Source organism: Pagrus major, chromosome 3 (genome assembly GCF_040436345.1).
Source record: "Pagrus major chromosome 3, Pma_NU_1.0".
Lineage (NCBI taxonomy): Eukaryota > Metazoa > Chordata > Actinopteri > Spariformes > Sparidae > Pagrus > Pagrus major.
Genome location: NC_133217.1, coordinates 15,254,505 through 15,266,388, shown reverse-complemented (window position 1 = coordinate 15,266,388; position 11,884 = coordinate 15,254,505). Strand labels below are relative to the sequence as shown.

The 11,884-nt window shown below is 41.3% G+C and overlaps 1 protein-coding gene across 1 annotated transcript in view; it reads left to right on the top strand.

Annotated features, from left to right (window-relative positions):
- Positions 1–2,634: 2,634 nt before the first annotated feature.
- The window catches only part of adcy2b (adenylate cyclase 2b (brain)), a 51,658-nt gene continuing 42,408 nt past the window's right edge, over positions 2,635–11,884 (top strand). Inside the window, exon 1 of the mRNA XM_073463002.1 lies at positions 2,635–3,342. Within this exon, the coding sequence (XP_073319103.1) occupies positions 3,079–3,342 (264 nt within the window). The 5' untranslated portion in view covers positions 2,635–3,078. The remainder of the gene's footprint in view (positions 3,343–11,884) is intronic.

Below are 11,884 nucleotides of genomic sequence, written 5' to 3'. Positions count from 1 at the left end.
TTGGTTTTGTAATGAAAGTCTCAACAACAGCTAGATCGATTGTCAGGAAATTTGGTGCAGACATTCAAGGTCCCCTGAGAAATAATCCTTTTGAGCGGGTTAAAGATTTCACCTGTTAGTACGGTTCATCAGTAATGATTGCCTGATTGTCCCGAGCAAGTCAAATGCCACACCAGGGTGATAAATCTTGCAACTCACCTGCCTGATTCTGCAAGTTGTAAAAAAAATAAAAAAATTTAAAAAAAATTAAACACAGATTTTTTTCCCCAGAGTTGATGATGGAAGTTGTGAAGGAGTGAGCCACCTCACTTTCTTGTCATCTCTTTTTAGAAAATGGCATGAGAAAACGGTTCAGCATTGATGATGATGATGATAATAATAATAAAAAAATATATATTTTATTTATATAGCGCTTTTCATGATACTCAAAGAAACTTTGCAAAATTACATTTAAAAAGTGCATTATAAAGGAAACCAACACTTTAAAAACATATAGAAAAACAGCATCATCACACATAAAAAGCAGTTCTGAAAAAATGTGTTTTGATGTGGTCAGGTTGGTGCAGTGTCAGGAGAGAGAGGTCCAGAGGGAGGGGGCAGCTATGGAGAAGGCTTTGTTAATTTAGTTAATGTTGAACCCTGGCTAGATATGTCAGTCAGTTGAGTACAGTCTTTCAGGTTCCCTTCAGAATGAACTGGGATGATTCCCAGACTTTTCATCTCATGCAGTTTAGCAAAAAGCCCATTAGCCCCTTTACTCACTCTGATTGGCTGTTCAGCTAAAGGGGAAAGCCCCTCGAACCTTTCACTGTAGTTTCCATTCATTTGATCCTTTTAGCATGGTTTTCCCCCTTTTTTCCTCCTCTGCCTCTTTGCCAGTGCCATTTGCAACTTTTTAACAGATGTATTCTCCATTAGGAGTGGCTATATTTGCAAGAGTGGTGTCAAAACATAATGCTTAATCATTACAACGGTTTGTATATCAGCAGAGAGGTATTTCCTTTCATGCAGGTGCAGAACATATGAGCTTGTTGGCCACCAGCTGTAGTCGTTGCAATGTGTTCAAGTGCAGCTTTTTGGCTGAGACACAGGAGACATGAGGCGACACAAGAGTCAGCCTTCTGTGCAGCTAGTTCTTTTATGTCAGTTTTGTATATAGGGGCCTGAACACGCTAAACTAAGATAGTAAGCGTGGTTAACATTTGCAGGTAAATATTGCTATTTTAACACACTTATTGTAAGAATTTTAGCAGGCCAATTTTAGAGCACAGCCCCACAGAGCTGCTTGCATGTCTGTACAGTCTGTTCCATCTGTATAAGTTGGTAACAGTTTGCCACAGGCTGGGTGCATTATTCACTGGGGATGAGATGTTTGTTGCTTCATTTATGGCTGCTTGTAATTTTGTGTGCTCTGGGACGGAGGTTTATTCTGTTGCCTTCACTTTCACACTGGATAAGTTCAACACTCAGCTGTTATCTGACGACGTGACGCCTATTTCTAAAGATGACCTTCAATTCTATGGACAGTATTTATCATTATCAGAAACACTACATGCTTTGCCTTAGCGTACACACTCTTTCTCTCTCTCTTGCTCTCTGGTTAGCATGCTTCAGAGGCAACTGTGGGTTTGACACATCGAAGTGGCATGGCCGTTTTCACACTTCACAGATCATCACATGTAGCATGGCAAGAGCTGAGAGAGGAAGCCCGCCATGGCAGAATGCGAGTGGAGATGAAAGAGAGAAATGAAAGCTGGGAGGAGGAGGAGAGGAATATTTGGATTTTGGTTTGTCAGATCTTATTTTACTCTCACCAAGACGGCACACACAGACACACACTGTCGCTCTAAAACTTTCACTCATTACCAGCTCTCTCTTCCCTCTCCTTCCCCCCCGTTTGAAGCACCAATCTCTCTTCCTCCCACACTCTCTCTGTCTCTGGAGGTTTTTCCTTCCTGACTTTGTTTCTTCTTCCTCTTCCTCCCCGTCCTTCCCCCTTCTGTGTGTGTTTTTCTTGCCCGTCTTTTTATCTCGTCACCGGCTGCTGGATGGCATTTTATTCTCTTTCCCTCCACACTCTGCTGCTCTTCTTGGTTTGGCACAGCTGTTACAACCCTTCTCACTCACTCACTTTCACTCTGCTTTTTACACACGCATGCGCACACACGCACACACACACACACACACACACACACACACACACACACACACACACACACACACACACACACAGTTCTTCTTCCTCTCTTCTCTTCTGCCAACCTTACACTGTCTTCTGTTTCTCTCTTATGTAAATGTCTAACTCTTCTCTTTTCTGCACCTTGCAAACACACACACACACAGTCTTGAGTCATATACCAGTTCTCTCCACATTAGCTAATCTCACACATCACCATTCTCACATTTCCACTCGCTCTGATAGGTACAGCACACACACACACACACACACACACACACACACACACACACACACACACACACACACACACACACACTCTTTTACCCACTAGCTCTCCCCACCACACACATTGGTACACACCCTCTCTCCTCTTGCTCTCTCTTCTCCCTCCCAGTTATACACATTCTCTCTCTCCCTCAGTCCTCATCTGCACCTCAGCAGAGTTACATGTTGCCTCGTCGCAGCCAGAGAGCAGAGCGGCGAGCAGAGACTGCCTGACCAAACATCAAGAAGGAGAAGCAAGGAAGGGAAGTCTCTCTTTCTCCTCTCCGGTGTCCAACCACCTTTTCTGAGAGGAAGAGGAGGAGGTGGAGGAGAAGGAGGAAGAGCAGTTTTCACACTGTCCTGACTCAGTTTGTCGCCTCGAGCGGAGGGAGCGGTAGAGGATGCAAGGCAAACCGGAGGAGCTGAAAAGTTGGCTCTCTCTCACTCCACTGTCCATCCATCCCACACGACTGATCAAACTTTTTTAAACCAGGAGGAGGAGGAGGAGGAGGTGGAGGTGGACTTTTGAGGGTGAGGAGGAAGGGGAGAGAAAGCATCTCTCACACTGTTCACTTTTGTGCACACGTGTTTCGGTCGGTCAGCAAGCAGGACCGTCCTTCCAGAGGCAGCTACCCATGTGGCAGGAGGCTCTGTGGACCCGAGGACGCTACCTGCTGGAGAAGAGCGATGGCGGCGAGGGCGGCGAGGGCCCCGAGATCCTGGGAGACGGGTGTCCAGGGTTTCAGGGTGAGGTGTGCGTGGAGGGCGAGAAGCCCCAGGACTGGCTGTACGAGTCCTACTACAGAATGAGCCAGCAGCATCCGCTGATCGTGTTCCTGCTGTTGATCGTCATGGGAACCTGCCTCGCACTGCTGGCCGTGTTCTTTGCTTCAGGACTGGTGAGTGAGTGTGTGTTTACAGTGTGTGTGTGTGTGTGTGCAGAGGTGAGTGTTTAGACAGGTGTTTATTGGTGTGGGTAAGTTTATCCATCCAGAAGGAAGAGGTTATTGTAGCTTGATGTGAAATATAAAAGCAGCACATCGGCGCCAATAAACAGTGACAATTTCAAAATTTTGTCACATTTTGCAATCACTTCTTCAGGGTTTTAAGAATAAATAGAAGAAGACCTTTGTAGTTAAAGGAATAGTTGCACATTTTGGAAAATGTCCTTATTTGCTTTTATCCAGAGAGCTACTAAGAGACGGATACTGCTCAATCATCATAAAGGTGGAGCAGGCATACAGTAAGCTTAGCATAAAGACTGAAAACAAGAGGAAGCAGTTAGCCTGTCTTTGTCCAAAACATACAAAATTCCCCTTTTCAGCACGTCGACAAGTTCTATAATTGCACATTTCATATTTTTTACACATATTTATTCAATCTCTATGCACGGGATGTTAGTAAACTGTTTGTAGTCCAATTAGTATTGGCTTATCACAACTGAGAGGGCTTTGATTGCATGCAGGTAAAAGGTAGAATGCATTGGCCGAAATGCATTCTCGGAAACCCTTGGCTATTGTCTCATGACAACAGTTTGAGTTTTTTGAAGAAATTATGTGCATTAGTCATATGCAGACATCTATTTATAGAGATTAGTCATCTCTCAACTCCAACTCCATTCTCATATTTTAAGTTGCTAATTGGACTATAAACAATGACCGGCACACAGAAGATGTATTCTTGGCCCAGATATCCATTCTCTGTAATCCAGGTATCTGCTGGCCGTTCCCCAGACAATAGCCGGTGGGTTCCAAGATTGGTATTTATTTAACATGAGCTGCAATAACCAGCAAAAAGAAAAGCATACCACCCACAGAAACTCAAACAAGTGGACATGACAGTAATGCATACACTGAGTAAGAGATGATACCTGGGAAATGTAGTGTAAAAATTTGTGTTTGAACCTTCCACCGAAAACATTTTTTTTTGCCTCGTTCCTCTTTGCTTCTCTCTATTACAAGTGATCATCAGAATTGCAGTCATAGAGCAAGACCATAGTAAAATTTGTTTTTATAATGAACCTCCATTGATCAAAAAAAAAAAAATCAAAGTGCACTTCAAAAAAGTCAGAATAAAGGTCAGCGTGTGTTTTAAATGTGGTGGAATGCTGCACTCTTCATTACATTACCATAAAAGATTCTGCAACATGGCTACATCAAGCTGTATATTCCATTAGATAGAAATGTTCTCGTTACAATCACAGATAAGTGTTATATAGAATAATAGAAGAAGAGTTTCTGTTAAAGCATGAGACTGAATGAGACAGGGAGGCCCATGTGCATGTGTATGAATATGTGTGACAAGATAAGTGGCCGTGAAGCGGCACTTTAATTGCGACACCGGGTTTGCAGAGTGGATCAAGAGCGGGATGAGAGTTTAGTTCGCAGCTGTGTGGGTGTTGGTGCTTTTGTCAAGTGAAAAGTGTTGTTTTGGCCACAAACACTCCACCACAAACACAAGCTATTGTTTCTCAAGTACTGCTTTTGTGTTTTTATGAAATAGCTGTACAAAAGGAAGCCCACTCGTTGCTGTGGTTGTTGTTTCAAAATGATTGTTTTGCTGCTATATGTTCCACGGGATCTACAGACTTGCCGTGCTTTTCTCTCTGTGTGCGTCATGTACGCTCAGAGAAGCACATGGAGGTCAAGGGTGAAACCATCAGTCAGACATCGGGGGGTAGGTGGAATCCTCAAAAACAATACAAAAAAGAATAGATACATTTGTGAGTGAGAGTGATCAGCTGTACATGATGCGTTGCTGTTGTGTTCTCTGGTTAACATGTAAACGAATATGAACATGGAGGAGTTCACTGACCCTTATGGAATTGGAAAATTTCCTTCTTCTTTTTTTTTAGCTTTTGGAGGCATTTAATGACTGGCCATGATGACAAATCCGGGGGGGATAGATTTCCATTTTTCATATTCTGGGAGTGGGGGGACGTGAACCCCTGCCTCCACCCCTCGTTCCCGTTCCTTGCTTGCTTACTGGAGGCTCTGAAGTCCTGATACATTCAATTAAACTCCCTAACAGGGTCGTTCCCGGGGGAACCTCCACCTAAATCGATCCCTTTACTCGTATTTAAGACAAATCAATAGCTCTTATTGCCCCAGCCAGTCGATTTAATTCTCCAGGTTCTTCTCTTCTTCTCGGGCTGTGTTCACAGGTTACATTACAATCTCCTCTAATAATTTCCCATCATTCATAATTTTAATCTTTTTTTTTCCCAATGTGTTCCTATTAGATGAAAGATATACCTGTCTATAGTTATGGAGTGGTTGTTCAGTGAGCCGTGTGTATTTATTGCTGCTGGAAGAAGAAGAATGGCAGGAATAAATAGAGGGTAGGTTTGGAGCTGGGGGCTGGGCAGCAGAGGGAGAGGAGGATGTTGTTCTAAGTGTACTGGCTTTATCAGTGAGCCGGCAGAAACCCGACCAAAGCAGCACTAATGCTCCTAAAATTACAGCAGACTTTTATCTTTCTCCTCAGATCGGGCCTGGAGTGGGTGAATGTGGTGTTTCTAAGGCTCCTCCACCCATATTATACAGTATGTGTGTGTGTGTGTGTGTGTGTGTGTGTGTGTGCTTGTGTGTATTGCTACGTACATGTATGTGCTTGCATGCATGTTAATTTTGTGACCGTGGGTGTTGTTTGGGTGTGTTTGTCTGAGGAAGTCTCTCATTTCCTTAGGCTTATCTGAAATTTTTAGAGAAAATAATTCCTGTTTGTTCTTGTTGGCTTGAAGTTGTATTGATTGGAAAGTGTGTAGGTATATATGTGTATGCGTGTGTATTTTTATGCTCAAATGTCTGTACAGTACCAGCAATTACATGTCAGTATGTTAACCGAAAGACATTTGACAGTTTTAATAGAGATCAATATTATTATCTGTTAATGAAACGTCGGAAATCTTTAAATCGGACAAAGGAGTTCCCTTTCTTTTAATGATTTATAGCAATTGATTACATCAGTACATGTTCAATTATTGATTTCAACGATTGTTACAGTTCTTGTTTTTACAGTTTATTGTCATTTTCAACACATTTTTAGTCTTTGCATTTCAAGAAGTTGTTGATATTATATAAATAGCATTTGCAAACACTTATTCCGCACCACCTTTCTGAGTTTGATTGATGCAGGGCAGTGAGAGCAGGGTGTTTTTGTAATGATGGATCACATATCCATTACTTGGGGGCAGGAAGGTGAATGAATGAGGCGAAATATATGTTGTGACATCACTGACTGACCCACCAAAACATTTTGAGTTTAATCTGGAAAAAATGGGACATCTTGTTAGTTTTCCACAATTCTGTTCTCATGATTTTATTCTAATTTAAATTTTTAGATAAATCTTTAGTTTGTGGTGCTCTTTTAACAGCCAAGTTCATTTGTTTTACTGCTTGGAGAACAGTTTTTTATGTGATGGTTACCTCAGATTAAAAAAGCCAAACAACAAGTCCTCTGCAATTAGATGGCAAATCGAAATCCCAAAAATCCCCCTGTCCCCTGTCAGCAGAACAACATAATTTCTCTGCGCCTCACTGAACCATAACAAATCACTTTTGAAAAGTTAAGCATGGTTTGGGCAAAGTAAGTACTACTTTGTTGAATTTGAAGGGACCTTTGTTACAAAAATAAACACATGGTTAAGGTTAGATTTGTCTGACTCTGATTTAAGCTTTCAAGCTAACATTCAGATTTCTGTAAAAGTCTTACCATTGATAGAATACCCACTTTCTCAGTTACAGTTTCACAGCAATGTTACCATTTTCTCATGGCCTATCTTTAGTTAATCATTATTTGGCTTGGTTTTTGCTTGTATGATTGCGTTTCATACTGGTTCGATCCACTCAGCAGCTTGGTGCCCCTGCTGTCCCCTCAGGCATCTTTTTTGTCTGGTTATGAAACCAGCATTTCTTCATCCTGTGCTGATGAAGTCCCCCCCCCAGCAGAGCTGTCTAACTTTAGCCCTCCGCTAACTTGAATGGGGATGAAAGCTTTAATCGTGTGGCTCTTCTAGACTTACGAAATACGGTTATCAGACCAAATAGAATAAATTATGATAATCAAACAAGTCATTTCATAGGGGTTGTGATGCTTAAAAAATGTATCCACTGTTTTACAGTCGCTTCTTTCACAATGTAAGCTCATGTGAAAAAGTCTTTTCAGACTTCTGTTCATCACATGCCGTTGTAATTACACGATGGCCACTATGTCAAATTGGGTTGAGAGCCAGGGGGCTTGATTCTGACGTTTATTCAATGGTATCAGTCAAGCTCCTTAAAGGTTAACTACTACACTTCCCATGATAGATATCATTTGCGTCTTTTTTGTTTGAAGCTGCCTGTCCGGTAAACAGCCATGACTTTCTAACTGAAGCCTCAGCTTGTAACACAGACTGTCTTTTAAGTCTTTATTATACAAATTTCCCCCAGAGCAACACAACCATGTTCACAGGGCGAGTCCTACTTCCCATGACAACTAAACTGTCTTTGATGTGTGAAATATGTAGAGTGTCTCTTTTTAGGTTGCAAAATAGTTTCAGAGTTCCACATGATCGTGACTTTTAGTTCAGGAGTCATTTCTCTTGCTTTGTATTAGTGCTGATTAACCCTTTAAGCCTTCAGGTTAAATTGTAGATTTCCCCAACATTTTTATTGTTCATAGAATACCCACGTCAGTTACAATGTCACAAGTGACCATGTAACCATTCGCCCATGGCCTGTCCTCACATATGTGTCACATATGTTATTTATTATTTGGCTGGTGGGGATCTTTGCTTGTATGAATGTGATTCAAACAAATGTCACTGCTGTGACCGCTGACATCTTTCATCTCTGAAATACAAATAACCACAATTCATGATAAGCAAGTTTGTATTTTGAAATATTACATATTCAATTTACTCACATTTTAGGGCTGATATAAAAACTGTATCACAGATTTTACCACTTGAACTTTTTTTTTTTAGAACTTTTTATTTAAACATTTTAATCATTTTACATAACATTTTAAAAAACATTTCCTGACATATGACTTCATATAACAAAATTGAGTGACAGGCAGTATAGCAGTATTAATAATAGTAACAATACCAATAACAATGACAGGCAGAGGAGCAATATATCCTTAGACAGTGGCTAAGCAAGATTTTCCAAAGAGGAATTAGATAGGCATCTCTTCCCAACAGTATTCCATCACATCTTCCCATCCGTCAAACACCCAGGTACCTTGAAATACCAGTCCATCTTTGCACAAAAGTGTCCCTAGTCAGCTACAGACAAGTGCTGCAGACACTTGAACTTTTATTTGCACTTTTAGCACTTGAAGTAGTATCAAACTGTTCCTTTCATAACAGTGAGTTCTCTGTAAAAGTTATTTGGCTTCTGAATTCACTTCAGAGTAAATCTTATATTGATTTCATAATCTTTTGGGTCAAACATTGGACGCTCTGCAACCTTTGACCTGTTTTAACTGAATGCATCAACGCTCCTCTACACTGCAAATGGAGCGCTTGAGGAAAGGTTTGTTGATTATTGATGATTTTTCTCACCAATCTGAGAGCAGAGTGAAGAAATCTGCCATGAGTGCTGCTTTATCAGGCAGGATACATTTTAAACCAGAACATGGAAAGTGCATACACTGGCATGATTTCAACATAAGCATTTGTACCACGTCTCCCCTTCTCTTCACTTTTTGAATTTTTTTTTATGTGTATTTGGTGTGTTTGTGTCATTTCATTGCTGAATAATTAGATTACTGCATCACTCTGTCTCTTTCTGCTGCTGCTGCTGCTGCTGCTGCTGCTGCTGCCACGTCTCCCTGTTCCCCCCTTTTTCCTCCCAGTATAATAGCTGGATAAGCCAGACTGGGCTAAAAAAGGAAATAATTGTTCTGGATGACAATGCAGTATATTATGGCAGGCAGGCACTACTCCCGCCCTCTATGCCATGTCGAGGGAAATGGCATTAAATGGGTTCAAAAGGGTTTTAACAGGATTAGATGGCCTACAATCAGAAATGTGCAAAGTGCAAATGCTTCTTTTTTTCTTACCACAAATACATGAAAACACAGAGCAGCCTCATCCCTCTGTAACCTGTGTGTACATGGTTGTGTGTGAGCATACAGCCAAAGGAAGGGTCTTTGTCCACTCAGGTATCCCTGCGGTGTTTAGAGTTTGCAGCCTTGCTTACATCCTCATTGGGATTCAATCTGCGCTCCAGGCTGACTGTATAGTTGGCATGGCGTCAGTAGCTGGATCCCATGGGATCCAAGCACTAGACCCTGACTCACACCACCTCTGCAACACTGTGCTGCTACACTAATACACAGCAAAAAGCTCTCTTCCTGCACTCTGGCCAAATAGCTTCTGCTATACTCAACAAGTCAACAAACTGTCAAATCAGCCACAAATTCAAGCTTGAGTGTGTTGCATGTTTTCATTCTGTTACATAAAACCTGCTCCAGTGAAGAGAATCCAACACATCTATATGCCCACTCTGATGTTTGGTGACATCTAATCACACAGTGGCTTGCTAATTTAACATTTACAGCTGCTGGACCTGTCAGTGCAATCATGACTTTGGAATAACTTAATATGGTTTACGTGGGTGTCGGGCAGGAAAGTGCGCTCAGTGTGTGGAAGCTCTCAGTCCTCTCCTTGAGCAAATGATGGTGATTTGGCTGCTGTTCCATAATTTACACAGCATGTAGAGGGCAAAAGGGCGTAGAGAGTGTTTTATTCTCACCATCAAACACATTTGTGTGTGTGTGTGTGTGTGTGTGTGTGTGTGTGTGTGTGTGTGTGTGTGTGTGTGTGTGTGTGTGTTGGTGGGTTGTGCTTGTGTGTGCTGTTTTTTTTTTTGCATGATTGCAAGTATTTTTTCTGTCAAAATCAGAAGAGGTACTTTGGTCACAGAATGTATGATTAGAAATGTTCCGAGCACACACACATGCAGAGGTTATGGACAGGTCAAAGGGATGTAAGTGCTCAGGTTGAGCTAACACAAATAATTTATCTCAAAGACACAGATGAATCTATCTTACTTGAATGTTGGCACAAATTATGGGTCATATTGTGTCCATATTTCCGACATTTCATTGACCCACGAAATATGTATATATATATGTATATAATATATAGAAATATGGTTTAAGCTGTAAAAAGCTTTCACTAGTCATTTTGTCTGATGTGAAGTCATTTTTTCCTGGAACAAATGAAAAACTCTATGTGAGATCATTTGCACTTGATTCTGGTCATTTAAAAAGGAACAAGAATATCTTCACCAGCTAGAGTGAAGCAGATAATGGCACCAAGATATGACAAAATCCTTGAAAAAAGCTGAAATCTGCCTCGTGAGGAAAAACTACCACCAGCTTTATGTCTTTTTTTAAGAGGACTGACCTGTTAGGATGAACAGTTTTGTTGTGCAAGTCCTTCTGACCTGTAAACATTACAAAGTGTGAGTGGCGAAGAGGCAGTAGAGGTTGAGGAGGTGGGTGAGGGAGGTCTGCTCAGTGACAAAGAGATCAAGATTGTGAGCGTGCATGTGTTGACAGCGTTTAAATGCTGACTTTGACTGTGTGAGTGCAGAAGTGATGCAGTAGCACATTCTCTGGGCTCAGACTGTCTGTCTGCCAATCTGTGTGCTGTCTGTTCGTGTGTGTGTGTGTGTGTGTGTGTGTGTGTGTGTGTGTGTGTGCGCGCGCACACACATCTGCACCTCTATCCTTACCAGGACTGTGAGTGTCCTCACTAGTACACAGCAATCATATTATTTCTGTATTAATATGCCAGCTAAAATTATCAACAGAGTGTGAGGAAATATGGAAGCCCTAAAGGGCCATGCATTCATACATTTTATTTCCTCCGTTTTCCCGTGATAACGAGTTAATTTCATTTGTTTTCTCGAGATCTCGAGTATTTATCTCGAAATAACTGCCATTTTCCCGAGATAACAGGATAATTTTCTCGAGATAACGAAACTTTGTTTTCCTGAGATAACAATATAATTAATTCGAGATCTCGAGATAATGACTGTCATATGATAGGCCTGAGATTATTGAGACGCCCGGGACCTCGTAGCTGGTCAGCTATGTAGTTAACGACAACATCAGGCTCGCTTAGATTGCGCTGCTGATATAGCTGAAGCTTTGCTAACCGTCTTTTCAGATTACGCACACTAATGTGTATATTATCTGTAATAGCAAGGCATAATGCTATTTCAGCCTGTGTCAGGCCTTGATTGAAAAGATATGTGACGCGTTGATCGATATGCTCATGCTCCTCTGACATTGCTACACTGAATGATGTTTCCTGCAATGATTTAATATACTACACTATCGTTTTGTTTTCTCAAGATCACGAATTAATTATATCGTTATCTCGGGAAAACAAAGTTTCGTTATCTCGAGAAAATGATCCTGTTATCTCGGGAAAACACA